The sequence below is a fragment of the Onychostoma macrolepis genome, chromosome 22 (assembly GCF_012432095.1).
Source record: "Onychostoma macrolepis isolate SWU-2019 chromosome 22, ASM1243209v1, whole genome shotgun sequence".
Classification (NCBI taxonomy): Eukaryota; Metazoa; Chordata; class Actinopteri; order Cypriniformes; family Cyprinidae; genus Onychostoma; species Onychostoma macrolepis.
Genome location: NC_081176.1, coordinates 15,935,105 through 15,956,527, shown reverse-complemented (window position 1 = coordinate 15,956,527; position 21,423 = coordinate 15,935,105). Strand labels below are relative to the sequence as shown.

The following is a 21,423-nucleotide window of genomic DNA, read 5'->3' as shown; positions in this document are numbered from 1 at the left end:
TGGCTTTAACTGGTTATTTTACAAGACATCTGTGTAAATGTGTATGGACGGATAGATAGATAGATAGATAGATGGGTTAACCACATGGGGGCGCTAATGTATATATTTTGAATGTGTGCCAGTATGCACTATTTCTATACTTTACTACTAGTGTGTGTAGTGAAACTTTTAGGAAGGTAAGTTCACAAGAGTCTTTTCGCCGTGTTCAATTGGCAGAAAAAAGGGAGAGAGACAGAGAGAGAGAAATAAACGTTGCATATGGGTTTTCTTGTAACCCCGCGGTGTGGTCGCCCACAGTTTTATAGGGTGTCCTAGAACCAAATTGGGGAGATATGCAATCATTTTCGAATCATCTTTTATTCATTACTTCCCTTTAAATGCATGCGTATAAAACAGATGTGTGCAATGTGTATGAAAGAGTCAGTAGCTTGCATGCATTAAAAGGGATTTTGCTGTGGTCCATAAACAAGTATTATGTAATACAGACATTATGGTCAATAAATGTCGAACAGCCTTATTAAAAAAAATTTAAAAAAAAGCTTCCGAAGCGCAGGAAATGATGCGTCATAACAGAGGCTAGCGAAAAGGAAATTAACCCCGAGATTTAACCGTGTTGCAAGTTCTTTTTTCCTTCTTTGCAAACACACGAGATATGTAAGATTGCAATAAAATGGTTAATGGCAATAAATAGTTTTTTTTCCCCTTCTTCTTCTTCTTCATACCATTAAAAATAGAATTTTAATTTGTTTGGGAGTACATTTTATTTTAAAACATTCAGATTCAAATAAATTATTTATGTTATTGAGAATTGCGGATTTTTCGTATTATCGAGTAGGCTACTTAAAAAAAATATTTGTATTAATTTGTATTGAATTTACAAATGATTTTTATAGATTTCGTATGATTCTTATACAAAACGTATTTGTAGCAATAGCCAAAAATACATTGTATGGGTCAAAATGGAGAAAAAAAAAATAATAATCATTAGTATATTAAGTCAAGATCATGTTCCATGAAGATATTTTGTAAATTTCCTATCGTAAATATATCAAAACGTAAGCTTTGATTAGTAATATGCATTGCTAAGGACTTCATTTGGACAACTTTAAAGGCGATTTCTCAATATTTAGATTTTTTTGCACCCCCAGATTCCAGATTTTCAAATAGTTGTATTTCAGTCAAATATTGTCCTAACAAACCATACATCAATGGAAAGCTTATTCAAATGATGTATAAATCTCAGTTTCCAAAAATTGACCCTTATGACTGGTCCAGGGTCACAGTTTTGTCCAAAAAAAAACAAAAACAAATCCTCTGCTCCCTGATTGGCTAGAAGTGTCCAGAAGTCTAATTAATATTAATCAGACTGGCCAGTTTTTCTTGGTAGCCTTCGCTTCCAGCATATAATCTCATTAATATTCATAATCCCGATAGTATGATTCGTTCCGGCCGACGTCTGCTTTTCTGCAGATCCTCTGCGCGTCACGTTTCGTTATTAATATTCATAAGCGAGTAATCGTAATTTGGAAGTGCGTTGACCAATCACAGGAGACGTAAAGTCTTACGTCCTGTATCCTAGGAGATTTTTCCCCTTTGCCTTTAAGCCGTGGCCTCTGATGCTCTGCGCGCGCTCCTGCGCAAATCTGTGCCGGTTGCCTGGTCAACCAAATGCGCGTGCCCCTGCAAGCTGATGTCGGGGGCGCGCAGTTGGGGGACTTAGTGGAGCAGCTCGGACAAAAATGAATTAGACAACGAAGCTGGAACCAATTATGACTGGATTTGGTTTATTCTGTGAAAATATAGATTATAATGTATTGTTTTCTCCAAGCATATGACTTTGGAGGACTGTTTATACAAGCGCAGCAGCACTGAGGATGACGAACATGATGAAGAAGACCTGCTGTCACTTCTCATATGAATGCTGAAGTATATTTGAAGAGGAATTACACTTTTTAACGATGTTTTGGCGTTTTAAGTTTATTAGACTGGTATTAAATGCAGTTTGTGGCAGTAGGGATTCTGTGTGCTTTTTTTCCCCCTTTTTTTTGTTGTTTTTTTGCACAGTTTATAGCTACTAGGCTATATCATATTTATTATAGCACTTCGGATTTTTTTAATTTTAACACACATGACCTGTAAAAGAAAACACAGTTTACAGTTTTTTGTTTGAGTAGAAGGTTTGGGATTTTATTTGTTGTACATTGTGGGTTGAATTCATTGGAGCTGAAGAGTTGGACGGTCCAGACGCCTTAAACATGTATGCAGGACGAAAAAGAAGAAAACCAGTGCAAAGAACGTAAGTCATACGAATAAATGAGTGTTTGTGTGTGTAATGAATGTGTAGATAGACTGTTATTGATTTATAATTGATCATTTGTGTTTTCTTGGTTGGTGTTTCTGACTCAAAACTCAACAGTACAGTAATGTTCGTCTGACCCAAATCGCATGTGTAATCTTCTCTCTTAGGCCCATCTGTCTGAAGTAAATATTTATATGTACTGCTATTATTCCATTTAAGATCATCAAAGCAGCACTTTTATTAGTAGAACCCAGTGCTGCAATATTTGTTATTTAATGTATGTGCATCGTGATATTATATTGCCGTTTTCATGAGATGATTTGACCTTTTGGTTTCTGATTTTTATCAAATGAAACCGTTCAAACAGAGGACAAATACATGAAATTGCATATTATATTATATTATATTATATTATATTATATTATATTATATTATATTATATTATATTATATTATATTATATTATATTATATTAAACCCCTAAAATTAGATAAAAGTCTTGGAAAATATTTTATTTTATATAATGTATATAACATGTTATATATATATTTTTTAAATATAATTTTATTATATTCATTATATTATTTTATAATTATAACGCTAACATATTTTATTTTGCATAATATTTTATTTACATTATTGTATTTATCTGTGTTTTATGTTGTGTAAAATTATAAGTCACTTTTTTATTACAACACGATGATATTTTGATGGGAGTTAGATGTCTCAAAATAAACATACTAGATTATGTAAATAAAATATATTTTTGTAATTATAAAGCTAATATAATATACATAATTATAAAGCTAGTTTTGAATAATAGTTTGAATAGTTAAAATTTTGAACTTTCAGTGCAGTAAACTGATATTTTGCGTACAAAATGTTTGCGTATATTTTTATTAGCACACAATGTTTTTTTGTTGTTGTTTTTTTAAATGTAAGCTTTCTAGATTTAGCCTATAATTTATATTGCTAATAATTAAATGTATATGTTAAATAATTTTAATTATATAGAATTCTGCCACCTATTATTTGTTTTAAGTGTGGATCAAATAGGTATCATAATCCTATATATTTACATAAACCATTCAGAGCATATTTTATATTCTTAGATTAAAGAATCACTAATAATAATTATTTATGTTTTGTATTTTTAAAATATTTTTCATTATATTTCATTATATACAATATTTCAGTCAGCTACATTTGTCTAAAATCGCTTTAGTGTCTCGTGATTTTATTTTATGTTTTTACAGTTTTTACTTTTTGTATTTATCTTTGAATTACACTGATATCTTTTATATATGATAAAATATTACATTCATATTTACAGTAATAGATTAATTGTTTCGTAACAGGTCTGTGTGTATGTTTCTGTGACGTGTGTGTATCAGGGCTCAGATTTTACGTTAGGGTGGTGACCCAAATTTGTATGTTGTACAAAGGTTCACACAAATTTCCTTAAAATCAAACACAGAAATTTATTAGTATGACCAAGAACAGCACAGACGCAACAATATGCAAAATTATTAACATGACAGGCAGAAAAGGAAAGTTGACAGTTGAGTCAATTTAGTAGAAACAACAGTCTGTGCAAATCAATGTGAGACTTGTGAATGCGGCTTCTGTATTTTCAGCATTTGTTTTGTGTTTTGCATTTGAAAAACACTGTTGAATGTGATCTTAAGATGTGTTTTTTCAAAATGTGCTCAGAGTGAAGCAGGCCCCAGCTCAAGGGGTGAAGTCTAACCCGTCCAAGCGTCATCGAGATCGGCTGAACTCTGAGCTGGACCGGTTGGCCAGTCTACTTCCATTTCCAGAGGAGGTCACAGGCAGCCTGGACAAACTCTCCATCCTGCGGCTGAGTGTCAGTTATCTACGTGCTAAAAACTTCTTCTCTGGTGAGTTCACGTTCACATCCATGACTTTCTTGGATGCGATATGTCTTTGTCCATGTGGCTGGATGTGTGTGTAGCTGAGACTGACTGTACTGTTGTAGCACAGTGCCATAATGCAAGGTCAGACAGAAAGGTCTGTTATTTAGATATATTTTAGATGCAAATATCATATTATGCTATAGTCAACTGAAAATGCAAACAACTTCAAATGCCTTAATTTATAGACGGCAATTTTGTACAATTAGATTAGACAGACAGACAGACAGACAGACAGACAGACAGACAGATAGAGAGACAGACAGACAATGAAAAACAGATAGATGAACAAATGGATAAACAAACAGATATGTAGATAGATAAATAAACAGATAGACAGACAACTTAGATAGACAGAAAGACAGACAGACAGACAGACAGACAGATAGACAGATAGATAGATAGATAGATAGATAGATAGATAGATAGATAGATAGATAGATAGATAGATAGATAGATAGATAGATAGATAGATAGATAGATAGATAGATAGATAGATAGATAACATAAACAAACATTTTCCATAAACAAACAAACTGATATATAGATAAATGAGCAGATAGACACAAAAGATAGATAAACAAATAGACAGACAGGTGTCAATAGATAAATGAACAAATAGATAAACAAGCAAATGAATACATAGATAAACAGATATACAGAAAAATAAATGAGCAAATAAACAAACAAACAACAAACTGATATAGATAAATGAACAGATACACAAAAACCAACAGATGGACAGAAAGATAAATAGATAAACAGATAGACAGGTGAGCAGACTGATAAATTAACAAGCATATAAACAAATAGACAGACAGACAAACATATTGTTAGTAAATAGTCTTTTTTTTCTCAAATATGTATTTATGTTCCCATATTTACATACTCAAGCTTGTTATTTTGCTTGTTAGTGCCAGATTTGTGCTGCTCCGTCTCCTCCAGGAGTTTCGTTTGTTTGTTTTTGGGGTTTGAGTGTAGAAAAGCATCGGCGTCAGAACTTTAACCGTCGTTTTCTCTCTTCACACACAAAGCTTCTGGCCGAAGCTCTTTTAGCTTGTCGTTTCTTGCCAGCTTGAAGGAAGCATCATAACAATACATCCACGAGTTCTTCAGCGCATGCATTACTCTTTCTTTCCCTTCAGACAACAAATAACAAACTCGGAGCAAATTTGCGTCTGTAACCGCAGTGTTATTGGATAAATATGTCATTGTCTCTGTGACTTGGGAATGGAGACGGACGTGCTGCGCTGCACTGCGGGAACGGGCCTCCTCTGAGGCATGAATAATTAAACATAACGAGCTTAAAGAATTTATAAAATGGAGGGGTGTGTTTATTTAAGGAAGTGGAGTTTAAAATGGCTGTTCAGGTGAACGACTGATGAATTATGTGCATGAGTTTATGAATCATCTTGTGTTGTTGTTTTATAACAATGACGGATTGTACAATTATTGTCGTTGCAACATCAATGATAACATTGTTTATGTTACCGCAGGGATCATTATTATGAATTGTCATTCGATTTACTTTTATACATTGAAATCATTAGTGCTATCCAACAGCAGTTGTTATCTTGAAATAAACAGATTATTTATTTACTATATAATATTTTATAATTATAAATTTTAATTATAAAATAGCTAATATATTTAATAAATTTAATCAAATATATTTTATCCAGTGAATGCAATGGATTGATATTTTGTGTGCAATCATGTCAAATTTTAATTAGAATATATAGTTGTTATTTTTTCTAAATATCGTTTACTAGCCTGGAATGTATATTGCTCATAATAGTATTTATACATTTAATAATAATTGCTATAAAATAACTTTATTATTTATAAATTTATATATTATTTATCTTATATTGTTACATAAACAAATGAAAGCTTATTTTATACTCCCAGACAATAGATTTTCCAATTATTTAGTTTATGTTTTAGAAATATTGTATTATTATTTAATACATTATTTAAATTATACATTGAAAACTGTATAATTTCTCAGATATATGTATATATACATATATGTATATGTATATATATATATATATATATATATATATATATATATATATATATATATGTATGTATATATATATATATATATATGTGTATATATATATATATATGTATGTATATATATGTGTGTGTGTATATATATATATATATATATATATATATATATATATATATGCACACACATATATATATGGATGAAACAAATATAATACATTTATTTTATTATTTATTTCATTTTTATTATAGATTTTATTTATCTGGAACTGATTGGATTATGAAATGTGAAAGTTTGAAGGGAGGGACTAGGTAATGTCACAAGAAAAGGAAAATAGTTTCAGAAGTGGAGCAATTTATACAATTTTGATGAAAAAGATATATATATATATATATATTATTTTTTTTTTTTTTATCTTTGTTTTATTTAATTTTTTCCTGTGTAGAACTGAGTATGAAAATGATCTCAGATCTCACCTTTTTGTAGCGACTGACTCTGGATCAGCATAAACATCTTCTGAAGGCCTCCCTGGGGAGGGAGAGATGTTGTACGACTGAATGTAGGTCAGTGTTTGCAGCATTTATAATGCCTCAGGAAGCTTTCTGTGTTATCTGAGAGACGGCAACTAAAATAAGACCCCAATTAGACTTGCCCTTCTTCATAGTGCACTTCTTAGTGCTGTCTTTTCCTCCCTCTTTCTGTCTCTATTTATATTCTTCAACTTCGGGTCATGGCACCAGCGGTTACATACCCCCTCTCTCTTCTATCCTTCAGAGGAACATAGCATAATTTGTTATGCGTAAATAAAACATCATTTGTTATGAGTAAACAGAACAAATGCTTTTTGACGTGTGAATATTAGATTCCAGCTTTCAGTAAAATGCTTGTAAGAATTGGGAAATAGAGCTAAATGCTGGAGTCTACTATATATCTTTAACTCTCTGTTTTGCTGTTTTCTCATGCTGTGAGTTAGCCTCATGCATTAGGAATAGTAATGCTTAGGACAAATGTTTTTTGTTTTGTTTTGTTTGATGCTGGGGAGATTCCAACACAAAATGTTTTTTTGTTGTTGTTGTTTTGCTTTTTGTTTTGTTTTGCTTTCTTTTGTTTGATGCCAGCGAGATTCCAACACACAATGTTTTTTTTTTTCTTTGTTTGTTTTTTCCTTGTCAAAAAAATTATGATTTGTTGCTTAATAATGGATTTAAAAAATTAAATAGATATATACTATATTGTTTAAAATATAGTGTTTTATAATTGTAAAGCTAATATATTTTATTTATATTTTAAGTAATTATTATTTAAGTAATGTATTTATTTTCTTTCTTTTTTTTAGAACATGATGATGATTGTTGAAAGTTTTTTTGGTAACACTTTAGAATAGGGAACACTTATTAACTATTAACTATCGACTTTTCCCTCAATAAATTCCTAATTTGCTCATTATTAATAGTTATTGATGTAGTTGTCAAATTTAGGTATTGGGTAGGATTAGGGATTTAGAATAAGGTCATGTAGAATAAGGCATTAATATGTGCTTAATTACTACTAATAAATGGCTAATATTCTATTAATATGCATGTTAATTAGCAACTAGTTAAGAGACCTTAAAATAAAGTGTTACTTTTTTTTTGTCAAAAATAATGAATGGATTTCAAATTAATAGATATATACTATATATACAATATATTATTTATTTATATACAATATATTATTTTATAATATAAAGCTAATATATTTTATTTTGCATAATATATTATTTAAATATTAATATATTTTAATCATAATTTTTGTCACATTTTAGTCACATTTTCATTAGAACATGATGATGATCTTTCAGTTTGTTTTGTTTTGTTTTTAAATAAATGTTGCCCATAATGGGTTATAAATAAATAAATAAAGCAAGCAAGCATTTGTTTTTTTTTTTGTTTTTTTTTAATGGTTGGACATACAATTGCCCATGAAAGTCTAATTCTGAGGCCACATTTGGATTTCCGATTTCAGCCTAGCCTTTTTACCCCATTTTTTATGATTATTTGTCAAGTCAAGTCAAGTCACCTTTATTTATATAGCACTTTTAACAATACAGATTGTGTCAAAGCACTTAACAGTATCAAATTGGAAGATAGAGTGTCAGTAATGTATAATGATAAGATTAAACACTCAATTTTCAGTTAAAGGCATTTCATATTTGTATAGTCAGGTTAATGCAGGGCAATGCTTAATCTTTCTATGCATGCTGGATACCTTTGAATTAGGACTAAGAACCAGATGGCTCCACAGAATCTCTTCATTTTGATCAACTTTTTTTTTTTAACCTTCTCTCTCTGTTTATTTCTTTATCTCTCCTCATCCGAGGTTCTTAGCATTTTTTAAATAATCCTATTTTTAATTCCAAAGGAATTCTGTATGCAGTTAAAAAATATTAATAATATGCTTTGGGTGTGATTTAGCTCAGATGTTACATATTTGATTTGTGAATTAATTCAGCATGCCAGACTAGCGAACTATAACATAAGCACGTTAAAACCGATGTTTCCATATCGTATGATATTAAAAATGTGTCAGTATGATTTTGGCCACGTTGAGGAGTACAAAAAGATCCAAATTGTTTCTAAAAAGTGCCTCTCTCTGGTGTGTCTCAGAAGGGGTTCACCAAGGCATCATGGGAAGTCTGACTCATATGAAAGCAAAGGAGATGAAGGAGCGAGGCATTAATTACGCCATGATGGATAGTGGATTGTGAACACCATCTTGGCAGGTTTCTGCTGATTTATGGAAAGCTTATGGTTATGACATTTATTAAACACACCAATAAAAAGTCGTGGATGTCTTGCCAGCATTCATTAGTCAAGCCCTGATTATAATGATTCATGTGTCATGAGATGTTTTCATAGAATCAGATGCCTGTGGTTTGTTTAGTTTGATGCCGCAACAACGTCGTGTTGTTTTAATTTTTGGCTTAAAATACACGTAGACATAAACAGTGCTGTGATTGTATGTGTATTAAAGGGATTATCACATTTATGCGTATGGTTCTGATTGTAGACGTAGTTAGCTATTGCTCTCGTCATCTGAGATCAGGATATTGTGTTCGTAAACTCCAACGGCCCATGTCAAGACAAAGCATATCCTAAAATAAGTGTTTTTATTAATTTTGTGGCATTTTCGTTTACACAGAATCCCATTATTGGGGCCGCATGAGCAAAATGTGATCATCTTCATCATACAGCAGAGTTGAACAATAGCAGGCATTTCTGTAATTTATATTCTACTTTATATGCCAAGTTCATATTCTCTCAATAGGCACTTTCACAGCATTGTAAATTTAAGGGCTTTTCTTTTCTTCTTTTTTTTCATTTCATTTTTTCCTTTCCATGTCTTTGCAGGACCCATTCTCAAAATGGCAATTTCACAAGTTTTAGGATATAGGAGTGTAAAAAGTTAAAAACTTTATTTATAATTATTTATTTATTTATATTATTTTAACTATGTTATTATTAAAATAACATTTTTATGTCTTTTATGTCTTTGTTTTATTTAATGTTATTTCATCTCTGTATTATTTAATGTTAAATAATGTTAAAGTTTATATAATAATAATAATTATTATTATTATATATTATATTATTATTATTATATTATTATTACTACTATCATTATTATTTCTTAGTCATTTAAAAATGTAAACCTTTATTTATATTTACATATTATAATTATTGTTATATATAGGATCTAATAAATAATTTCGACCATAAACCAATAATAATAATTATTATTATAAATAATAATATTATTATTGTTGTTGTTGATGTTGTTGGTGGTTATTATTTATTTTAATTGTTTAATAAAACAAATAAATTTAATTTAATATTAAAACGTATAATAATTTATATTAATTTATATTATTATTATTTTATATTCGTATTTAAAACAAGGTTTTAAGGATATTTGAGTGCATAAAAGGTTAGCAACATAAATAATATTATCCAATGTTAAAATGTTATTCAAATCAAATTGTTATGTCTGTTTTATTTCATGTTATTTCAAAAGTGTATGTAATATATTAATATTAATATAAACATAAAAAATAAACATTTATATTTATTTATTATATTATTATTAATATTGATATGTATAATTCTTCTTTGTCTTCTTCTGCTTCTTGGTTATTAATTGATTTATTTGTTTAAAATGTAGATATTTTAAATTGTCATATTGTCAATTGTCATTGTGCAAGTTCAGTAAGTAAATAGCTGATATTATGAAAGTATTTCTCTCCGTAAATAGTAAATAGTTTCCCTGACTAACATTTTGTCCACTCTTTCTCATTAAAGTAATCTGCTACGATGAAAAGGGATGTTTGAAATAAGGCAGAAATCCCTGCTAAGCGTAAACATTATTCCAGTCTAGTCAGTGTATTAGCACAATTAGCATCCCGCTTTACAAGATCTCTGCTCTAATCACCAGCCACCCTGCCAAAACCTGCCTCTGATCGCTTTTTCCACGAAACATCCGCTGCAAAGATCACTTCTTGACTGCTTGTCCCTGCTTTTTCAGCAGATTATATCACACTCTGCACAGTTTCTGCAGTAGAAGCAAATGCTTTTTTCCCCTGCCTTGAAAACATAAGAAATTCCAGAAAGTTATGTAACAGTGACCTTCCAAACAGCAGTTGTTTGTTTGTTTTTTGGGGGGGTTTTTTTAATAACAAAGATTGACCGTGTCATCCTGATTCTTCAAGAAGTCAAATTCAATATTGAATTATTTTAGTTAGGAAATGTGGGACAAATATAAAAATTATTTATTTTTATTGATTTATTTTTTTAAGGAATGTAGGACAAATATAAAATTTTAATGTTTTAGGAAATGTGGGACATATAAAAAATACATAGGGTTGTCAATTGATTTAAAAAATTAAGCAAAATATACATACTCTGATTAATTCATGAATTTAATTAAAATTAAACACATGTAGGCATATATATATATATAAATAAAACATATTATAATATTAATTTTTGTTTTTGAATTTTGACTTCAGAACTATTCATATTCATATATATATATATATATATATATATATATATTTTTTTTTTTTTTTTTGCTATGAGGGTAATTTCTGTAGTCATAATGTGTTATTTATAACGTCTCGTGCCATCAAGCCCAAAGCTCTCTTGATTTGACTGAATTGGCACACTTTTTCCTCATTGTCCTTTTGTATTCCCCCTGTCGCCGGTTGCTAGGCGCCCCATTCATACAATAGCCAGACTTCCCTCCACGGTGAGAGACGAATTAGACTGACCCTCTTCAGTTCAAGAAAGTGTGGCCTTTTCCTTTCACAGCGGTGGTGCACTGAACGCCTTTTAGGTGGGTCTTTATCTGGGATTAGTGTTTGTGTGTCAGGAAACGCTCTACTGTTCAACACACTTGCGTTGACCCTTTGGGGCCCTTAAGCTACTAAAAGGGTGAACTGCACAAAGAACAGCAAACAAAGCTGGGTTTGTTCAGAGATGCTGGAGTTTAACCTCTCCTAGGACTCAGAATAGCCTGATTGACATCCTGGTGATTATAGAGTTAAAAGATGAGAAGCTCATTTGTCTTTTAAATTGGATTTGATAGACTTTACTGACCTCAGTGATGTATCTATCTATCTGTCTGTCTGTCTGTCTGTCTACAATATCTATCTATCTATCTATCTATCTATCTATCTATCTATCTATCTATCTATCTATCTATCTATCTATCTATCTATCTATCTATCTATCTATCTATCTATCTATCTGTCTGTCTGTCTCTCTGTCTGTCTGTCTACAATATCTATCTATCTATCTATCTATCTATCTATCTATCTATCTATCTATCTATCTATCTATCTATCTATCTATCTATCTATCTATCTGTCTGTCTGTCTGTCTGTCTGTCTGTCTACAATATCTATCTATCTGTCTATCTGTCTGTCTGTCTGTCTGTCTACAATATCTATCTATCTATCTATCTATCTATCTATCTATCTATCTATCTATCTATCTATCTATCTATCTATCTATCTATCTATCTATCTATCTGTCTGTCTGTCTGTCTGTCTCTCTGTCTGTCTGTCTGTCTACAATATCTATCTATCTATCTATCTATCTATCTATCTATCTATCTATCTGTCTGTCTGTCTGTCTGTCTGTCTACAATACCTATCTATCTATCTATCTATCTATCTATCTATCTATCTATCTATCTATCTATCTATCTATCTATCTATATATATCTGTCTGTCTATCTATCTATATATATATATCTGTCTGTCTGTCTATCTGTCTGTCTGTCTGTCTCTATCTGTCTACAATATCTATCTATCTATCTATCTATCTATATATATCTGTCTGTCTATCTATCTATCTATCTATCTATCTATCTATCTATCTGTATGTCTGTCTACAATATCTATCTATCTATCTATCTATCTGTCTGTCTCTCTGTCTGTCTGTCTACAATATCTATCTGTCTGTCTACAATATCTATCTATCTATCTATCTATCTATCTATCTATCTATCTGTCTGTCTGTCTGTCTACAATATCTATCTATCTATCTATCTATCTATCTATCTGTCTGTCTGTCTGTCTGTCTGTCTGTCTGTCTGTCTGTCTGTCTGTCTGTCTATCTATCTATCTATCTATCTATCTATCTATCTATCTATTATCTATGTATAGGGTTGGGTACCGAAACCCGGTACCAATATGGCACCGGTACCTAAGTAACCGGTATGTACTAGAACCGAATCAGAACGGAGATTTCGGTGCCTCATTTCGGTGCCATGCCTGAGCGATCGATTAAAATATTTTTCCTTTGTTTCTCATCACCGGCAATTTCCCGACTGAGAAAATGCACGTGGACTCACGTCGGAAAGCTCGAATAATACAAGTCCAACAAATCTTTGTAGTAGTAACGCAAGTGTGCTGTTTTCACATTCCGACTTAAAAGCACAACTCGGGAAATGAGAGCATCCGAGGAGCGCATGAATGCAGAAATTACACTTGCTCTGACAGCAGCAGGTAGCGTTCCATTAACTAGCTAAGCTAAACATGCTTAAATTAGGGCTGGGTGATATGAGCAAAAATTCATATCTCGGTATCTTTTGGCTGATGTGTTGTATATGGTATATATCTCGGTATTTTGTATTTGGATTAAACAAATAAAGTGAATGTAAGCATGTTGGCATATATTATGTGCAAAAAGGGTTAAAATCACATTACATTCTAACATTGTAACATTTCAATCTAAAAAATAATGCTTTTAAAGCAGAAGTTAAATTTACTAAACTAAAAATGAAAATAAAGCACAGACTGAGTAGAAATGGCTATTTTGATTACCCCGTTACTTTACAGTTAGTGCTATCATACAAATACACTTACTTGTAGGTTTAAAATTCTGCATACATCACATTTATTGTCCAACTACAAATATTTCAGCAAAATGTATATTTTAGTCAGAGTTATTGCGCTCCGTCTGTTTGGCGCGCATGTGCGCGCGGCGGCGCTCGATCTAAATGAAGTCTGTGAAGTTTAGCGGAGAATCGCAAAGCAAAAGCTCACGCACTTCTGACAGCAAAATGGAAATATTTCCATAGCTTTCTAACATTTACAGATGGAGAATATGTAAGTTCACATTACCTGTGAAATGTAAGTTATGCATTAGGGAAAACAGCACGTCTCAAACACATTAAACAGCACGTCTCTGTCAGCGGCACACGCAGCCTTTCTGTCAGTGCCGCTTTAAACTGAAACTATAAACTATACGCTAGTATATTTTACGAGTTTTTTTTTTTTTTTTTAAACCCTTCATATAAAGCTTGTCACGTTTAGAACAAATTGTATTATGCACTTTTTCGCAGCAGTTCAGTCTGTGTCCTCCCTAGATAATTTTTCAGCTGCGCTCGTATCAAGCTTATAAAGAATATATCGATATATCATGGTAACTCAATATACCGCCCAGCCCTAGCTTAAATTAAAATGCCTAAAACTAAAATTATCTTGTATTCTCGTTTTTAAACCTGTTGTCTAACAAAAGAGAACATTATAACCTTTTTAGTCCACAGCAGTTAAATGCTTCCTTTTGTGATCTGATGTAGCTTCTTGTCACAGAATGAGGCAGAAAATATGTTCCATAGGCTACTAATGCATCGATTAGCAATGGATTATTAATATACTTAATTATTATGAAAATACCAGCGATGGCTTGAATAACACAGATAAACTATATATTGTTGTAGTCGAGTGTTTAATGTATTTGTTTTATCATTCAAAACATTTATATCTTCTGTTTACTCAGTTACAGCAATAGCAATGCCTTTGTCCATATTGGGGATTTCCTGGAGCTTCAGGAGTTGCATACAGTATGTTTATATATACATATCAGAATCAGAATCAGAATCAGAATTAGCTTTATTCGCCAGGTGTGCGCAAACACACAAGGAATTTGTTGTGGTTTTAAGGTGCTCCTGGTACATACATACATACATACATAAATACACATGTGACATGAGAACAGAAAAAAACATTTAAATAGTAAGACTTAACAATGGATAATAATCCTAATAATAATAAGTATGAATCTGGAACAGTAGATTTATGTACAGATTTGTGCATTATTTACTCTATATACAGCTGTATAGATAAACATATGTATGTGTATTTACATAATACTTGAGAGGGAGGCAATAATTAAAGATGGAGAATGAATTACAGAATGAATTACAGAACACAGGTAATGATCCACGTGTTAGCTATTTAAGCTGGAGATGGCATGGGGGGAAAAACTGTTTTTATGCCTAGATGTTCTAGTGCACAGAGATCTGTAGCATCTGCCTGAGGGGAGAAGTGCAAACAGGTTGTGTCTGGGGTGAGAGGGGTCTTTGATGATGTTACCTGCCCGTTTCTTCACTCTGGAGTAGTACAAGTCCTGAAGGCTGGGCAGGTGCACACCAATGATCTTTTCTGCTGTCCTAACAGTCCGTTGAATCTGATTTGCTGGCTGACCCAAACCAGACAGTTATGGAGGAGCACAGAACCGACTCAATAACAGCTGAATAAAACTGTTTCAGCAGCTCCTGTGGCAGGTTGAACTTTTTCAGCTGACGAAGGAAGTACAACCTCTGCTGGGCCTTTTTCACGATGGAGTCAATGTGATTGTCCCACTTCAGGTCCTGAGAGATGGTGGTGCCCAGGAACCTGAATGACTCCACTGCAGCCACAGTGCTGTTCATGATGGTGAGTGGGGGGAGAGGAGGGGGGTTTCTCCTGAAGTCCACTATCATCTCCACAGTTTTGAGCGTGTTCAGCTCCAGGTTGTTGTGACTGCACCAGACAGCCAGCTGCTCAACCTCTTGTCTGTAAGCAGACTCGTCTCCGTCCTGGATGAGACCGATGACTGTAGTGTCATCTGAAAACTTCAGGAGTTTGACAGAGGGGTCTTTAGAGGTGCAGTCATTCGTGTAGAGGGAGAAGAGCAGTGGGGAGAGAACGCAGCCCTGAGGAGGTCCAGTGCTGATGGTGCGGGTGCTGGATGTGAGTTTTCCCAGCCTCACTAGCTGCTGCCTGTCTGTCAGGAAGCTGGTAATCCACTGACAGATGGAGGTGGGTACAGAGAGCTGAGTCAGTTTGTTCTGAAGGGTGTCTGGGATGATGGTGTTGAAAGCGGAGCTGAAGTCCACAAACAAGATCCTTGCATAAGTCCCTGGTTTGTCCAGATGTTGCAGGATGTAGTGCAGTCCCATATTAACTGCATCATCCACAGATCTGTTTGCTCGGTAAGCAAACTGTAGGGGGTCCAGCAAGGGTCCAGTAATGTCCTTCAGGTGGGCCAACACCAGTCTCTCAAATGACTTCATGACCACAGACGTTAAGGCAACAGGTCTGTAGTCATTAAGTCCTGTGATTTTTGGTTTCTTGGGTACAGGGATGATGGTGGAACATTTGAAGCAGGAGGGGACTTCACACAGCTCCAGTGATCTGTTGAAGATCTGTGTGAAGATGGATGATAGCTGGACAGCACAAGCTTTGAGGCAGGCTGGAGAGACACCGTCTGGGCCTTTGGCTTTCCTTATCTTCTGCTTTCTGAAGACTTTGCATACATCATCTTCACAGATCTTGAGTACAGGCTGAGAAACAGTAGGGGAGGGAGGGGAGGGTGTGAATGGCTGTGCTGTGAGACGGTCAGAATGGGTGTGGGGTGTCAGACCAGTCTTTTCAAACCTGCAGTAAAACTCGTTCAGGTCTTCAGCCAGTTGTTGATTGGCCTCAGTGCTGGGGGATGGGCTCTTGTAGCGGGTGATGGCTTTCAGGCCTTTCCACACTGATGTAGAGTCATTGCTTGAAAGCTGTTTTTTTTAGCTTTCCAGAGTAGTTTAATTTTGCCACTCTTATCTCCCTATTCAGTGTGTATTTTGCCTGTTTGTACAAGGCTTTGTCCCCACTCCTGTAGGCGCCTCTTTGGCCTGGCGGCTGTTTGAGTTTTGCACTGAACCAAGGTTTGTCATTGTTAAATGTTAAATAAGTCCTGGTGGGTACACACATGTCCTCACAGAAACTGATGTAGGACGCCACGGTGTCAGTAAGCTCGTCCAGATCAGTAGCTGCAGCCTCAAAACACTCCAATCAGTAAGTTCAAGCAGGCCTGTAAAACCTGCTCTGCTTCAGAAGTCCATCTCTTTACAGTTTTACTACAGGCTTAGCAGATTTGAGTTTCTGCCTGTAGGCTGGTAGGAGATGAACCAAACAGTGATCAGAGAGTCCCAGCGCTGCACGGGAACAGAGTGATATGCATCCTTTAAGACAGTGTAGCAGTGGTCCAGTATATTTCTGTCTCTGGTGGGGCATGTGATGTGCTGTCTATATTTAGGCAGTTCACGGGTGAGATTAGCTTTATTAAAATCACCGAGAATGATAATGAAAGAGTCCGGATAACGCTGCTCTGTGTGTGTGATTTGATCGGCCAGCAGTTCTAGCGCAGCGCTCACGCGCGCGTCAGGAGCAATGTACACACTCACCAGAATAAACGAGGAAAACTCCCGCGGTGAATAAAAAGGCTTGCAGTTAATAAAGAGAGCTTCCAAATTTGGGCAGCACATCTTCTTTAAAACTGTCACGTCTGTACACCAGCCTTCGTTGATATAAAAACATAATCCACCGCCTCTCGTTTTCCCCGAGGACTCGGTGACGCGGTCTGCTCTGAACAGCTGGAAGCCCGTTAGATGAAGCGCGCTGTCCGGGATGGCTCCGTTCAGCCAGGTTTCCGTGAAGCAAAGCGCAGCGGAGTTTAAAAAGTCCTTGTTTGTGCGGGTGAGGAGTTGTAGTTCGTCTGATTTATTTGCCAGGGAGCGGAGATTCGCCAGATGAATGCTCGGCAGCGGAGTCCTAAACCCCCGCTGTCGGAGTTTCACGAGCGCGCCGGCGCGCTTCCCTCGCCTGGGCCGCCTGGAGCGCTTGTATATGAACGCAGCTCCTCCGATTAAAATGTCCAGTAAAAGGTCTGAATGCTCAAATGTAGGCAGAAAGTTATTTGGTGTGCCGTTTCTGATGTCCAGGAGTTCGTTTCTAGTAAAGCTGATCGGGAAAAAGTTGCTTAAGACAGGACAAACAAACAAAAAAAGAACAAGTACCAAGCACCGACAAACCATGGCTGCCATCTGCGGCGCCATCTTGAATGGTATATATATACCTGTGTATATATATATATAACAAGTATAGGTTCAGGCACCGTTTAGGCACCGGCACCGTTTTAAAAGTATCGATTTGGCACCGGTATCAAAAAACCCAAACGATACCCAACCCTATCTATGTATCTACCCGTTTGACTCTCTCTGTTTCTACCAGTCATGACACCTTGTGTCTCTCTCCCACCTTCCGTGTATAAACTCAGCGGTCCTCAAACGAGTAGTGCCAGATGAAAGTGTTTTGGTAGAACAACTCCAGAGCTAATCCACTTACATTCAAGCCGAGATCCCTTTGAAAAGCGAGAGAACAGGGAGGGCAAGGCAGAAACGAAAGAGGGCCTGCAAAAACAGTCTGGCAGCAGTGAACTCTTGAACCCTTGGCTGAATGAGGTGAGGTTGCTTCATGTCAGAAAAGAAAAGAGAGAGCTGGTGGAGTTAGTAAACGTGGGCAGAACTCCGTGATCAGCTTAGAGGAAAATGAATGTGTTTTTCTTAATCAAGCACGGCTGTTGCTGAATGAGTATGAGGACATTTTGACCTCTAGCAATCCTTTGTAACACCCTAAAAGAAACTGTTTCACATTAACAGAGCTGTGTTTATATGGTGGATACACGTTTTACCAAGTTTGTACTCTGATTGTGGCATTAACGTGGTATGAGTAAGCATGTCAAAACCATCTCTTACATTGTGTTGTCACATTTGTACTAAAATCAAGTATTTGGTCCTCCACCATTTTTTCCATGTTACTTTATTTTATCAGAGATGAGATAAAATTAAATGAATAAATAAAGTAAACTGATTCAAATTGATTTTAAAATAATTTTCACTCAGAAATTGCTAGAAAAGTTAACACACAATTACAAAGAAACAAAAAGTAACATCAAATTAAACATGAATTCTTAAGTAGAAAACTGAAATAGTGTTTTCTTGTAAACCTACTCCAATAATTATTTTTTATTAACAAAAAATTATATATTTACTTATTCATGAATATCTATTTAAATACTGCTTTAAATCTATTACCATGTTTACAGCCATTTTTCTTAATAATACACTACATTTTTTCCATCTGTGTATTTAATGTGTAATATTGTCCATTCTCTAGTCCATATAATCTTTCCCAGCAAATAAGAAGCCCTTTAGGTCAAACAGTTCCTTAAATTCGTTCCACATGTTCATACTTTAAAAACAGCAGGGAAAATGTAACTGTACTCTGGACTGTCCTCACATTCATTTCATTTTATTAGGTACTTTAGTGTTACGATCATAATGTGAGCTCATGCGCTGGTCTTTTTAACCGGTTTGGCACAACTAAAGACAGCTAAACCTAAACTCAGTCGTATAAATTTCAGGATAGACATCTTTGGATTGAATCGCAAGACTGTACTTTTTGTCGTTTGGCTCCTTGACAGCCATCGTTTGTTTTTAATAATGATCGTTTGAAATATATTGTGTAGTCCTCTTTGTCTTCAGGTGCTACATTTGAAGCCTAGAGAATTATGTGAAATTACGCTAATGCTAAGCTACATGCTACGTTGACTAACTGTAGTGATCGTGACAGCCATCTTTAATTATTTAAGCGTTTTTAAGGCTAACGACCTCACTAATTCACAGATCTCCTCTTGAGAATATTTGTGTGCGGTTTTGTTTGTTCATCTGCTTTTCCAGGAATGATGTGAGCTGTGATGTAATCAAATTCACTGGATCAGATTCGCTGAATTGCCACATAACAGAAATCCCGTCTGGACGATTCACATCTGAGCTTAATTGTCCATTCGTTTGGACAGACAGACTGAATATCTCTCTGTTTGACGAGCTAAACGCTCCCCGGTCAAGACCAATGAAGATATTTCAACTTTGATCTGTTTATAGGTCGGATACCATGGTGATTTCAACAAATACAAGTTTATGAACCCAATAGATGGATTTAATGGAATGAAAAACATTCTTTTTGCACCTTGTTACTGAAGTTCTGAGTAACATCTGTGATGTATCATATAAAACCATTTTTACAGCTCGTTTCAAAGTGGGAACCGACACCTTTTGGACCTATTTTATTCTTTGACCCTGCCAAGCTATTTATTGTGAACGGTGCTGGTCTGGAAGAATAAGCTGAAAAATCGTCTGAACGCTCAACATTTTAGGGTTTTAATAAACCTCTAATCCTATTTTAGTGAACTTTGGCATCTATTAATTTATTCTACCTTATGTTAATTTATTTTTCTGTTTTATTTTTTATTTTTTCTCCTCATCCACCACCAGTATACTGTATATATATATATTTAAAATTATATAAAATGTTTTGCTAATGTTATTGATTATTATTTTTAGGGCCATCGATCGATCAAAATTTTTTTTTAAATTCTGATTATATTGATGATATACACACATCTGTGAATGCATGTCAATTGAATTCAATAAAAATGTAAGTTAATTTATACTAAATTATATATTATTGATTTTATTTTTTACGTGTTTATTCATTTTATTTATTATTACATTATAGGACTATCAATTGATTAAAATGTTTTTAAAAATGTGATTATATTGATGATATACACATGATGATATGAATGCATATCAATCTAATAATTTTTTCTAGTTTGTATATTACTGTACTATTGATTTATAATGTTTTATTTCTTATTTTTAGGGCTGTCATTTTATTAATATATTTAATTGGCCTTGCATATTATTTATTTATTAAGCTGTTATTTAGGATTTGTTTTACAGCTGTTAACCAATTAAAATATAGGTTAATCAAATAATTATTCATTCAAAAATCTCACATTATCTTCAAAAAATGTCTTTGTTATGAAGGTATTTAGGATGCATTTGCATCCCTAAAACCAACTGAATACATTTTCTTATTACATCCTAGTGAACTTTAGTGCAGCCCACAAACTGTTTTGCTTTAATCAGTGTGTTGCTGTTTTTCTAGGGTAATTACATCAGTAACACTGCAGTAAAAAATCCATAAGCAGCTCCGGTCATGACCTCTGCCTCTGTTTGCCGTGTTTCCACTCACTGCCGCCCCGCTGTCACACTACAATACATCGGAATGTGGACGAGATTTCTGCTTTAGGGAGAAACACACACAAACTGTAAACACACACTCACACAATTAGGAGCACATCCAGTGGAGGGACTCGCTGTGTACAACTGTGTGTGTGTGTGTATGTGTGTTGTGGCTACAGCTGGCTTTCTGCAGTGTTTAGTGAAGGAGACAGATGTTGTTCGCTGGTGTTCAGTGTGCAGTGCAGCTGTCGGACAGAAACACAAATGATTCTGCTCTACATATCGCAAGCTAAAGACCCCCACACCTGTTGAAGGGATGGTGGGATAAATTTTTCATGCATTTTTATTTCATGCATAATTTTTCTAGTTAGGCTAATTTCACTTTATTTTATTTTATTTTAACCAATTAAAATATTTAATGGATTTTTCATGCACTTTTATTATATG

General features: G+C 34.2%; 1 protein-coding gene across 1 annotated transcript in view; it reads left to right on the top strand.

The window, feature by feature from the left end:
* Window positions 1-1,483: 1,483 nt before the first annotated feature.
* ahr1b (aryl hydrocarbon receptor 1b) overlaps window positions 1,484-21,423 on the top strand; it is a 43,089-nt gene continuing 23,149 nt past the window's right edge. Inside the window, exons 1-2 of the mRNA XM_058761280.1 lie at window positions 1,484-2,296; window positions 4,012-4,199. Of these exons, the coding sequence (XP_058617263.1) occupies window positions 2,256-2,296; window positions 4,012-4,199 (229 nt within the window). The 5' untranslated portion in view covers window positions 1,484-2,255. The remainder of the gene's footprint in view (window positions 2,297-4,011; window positions 4,200-21,423) is intronic.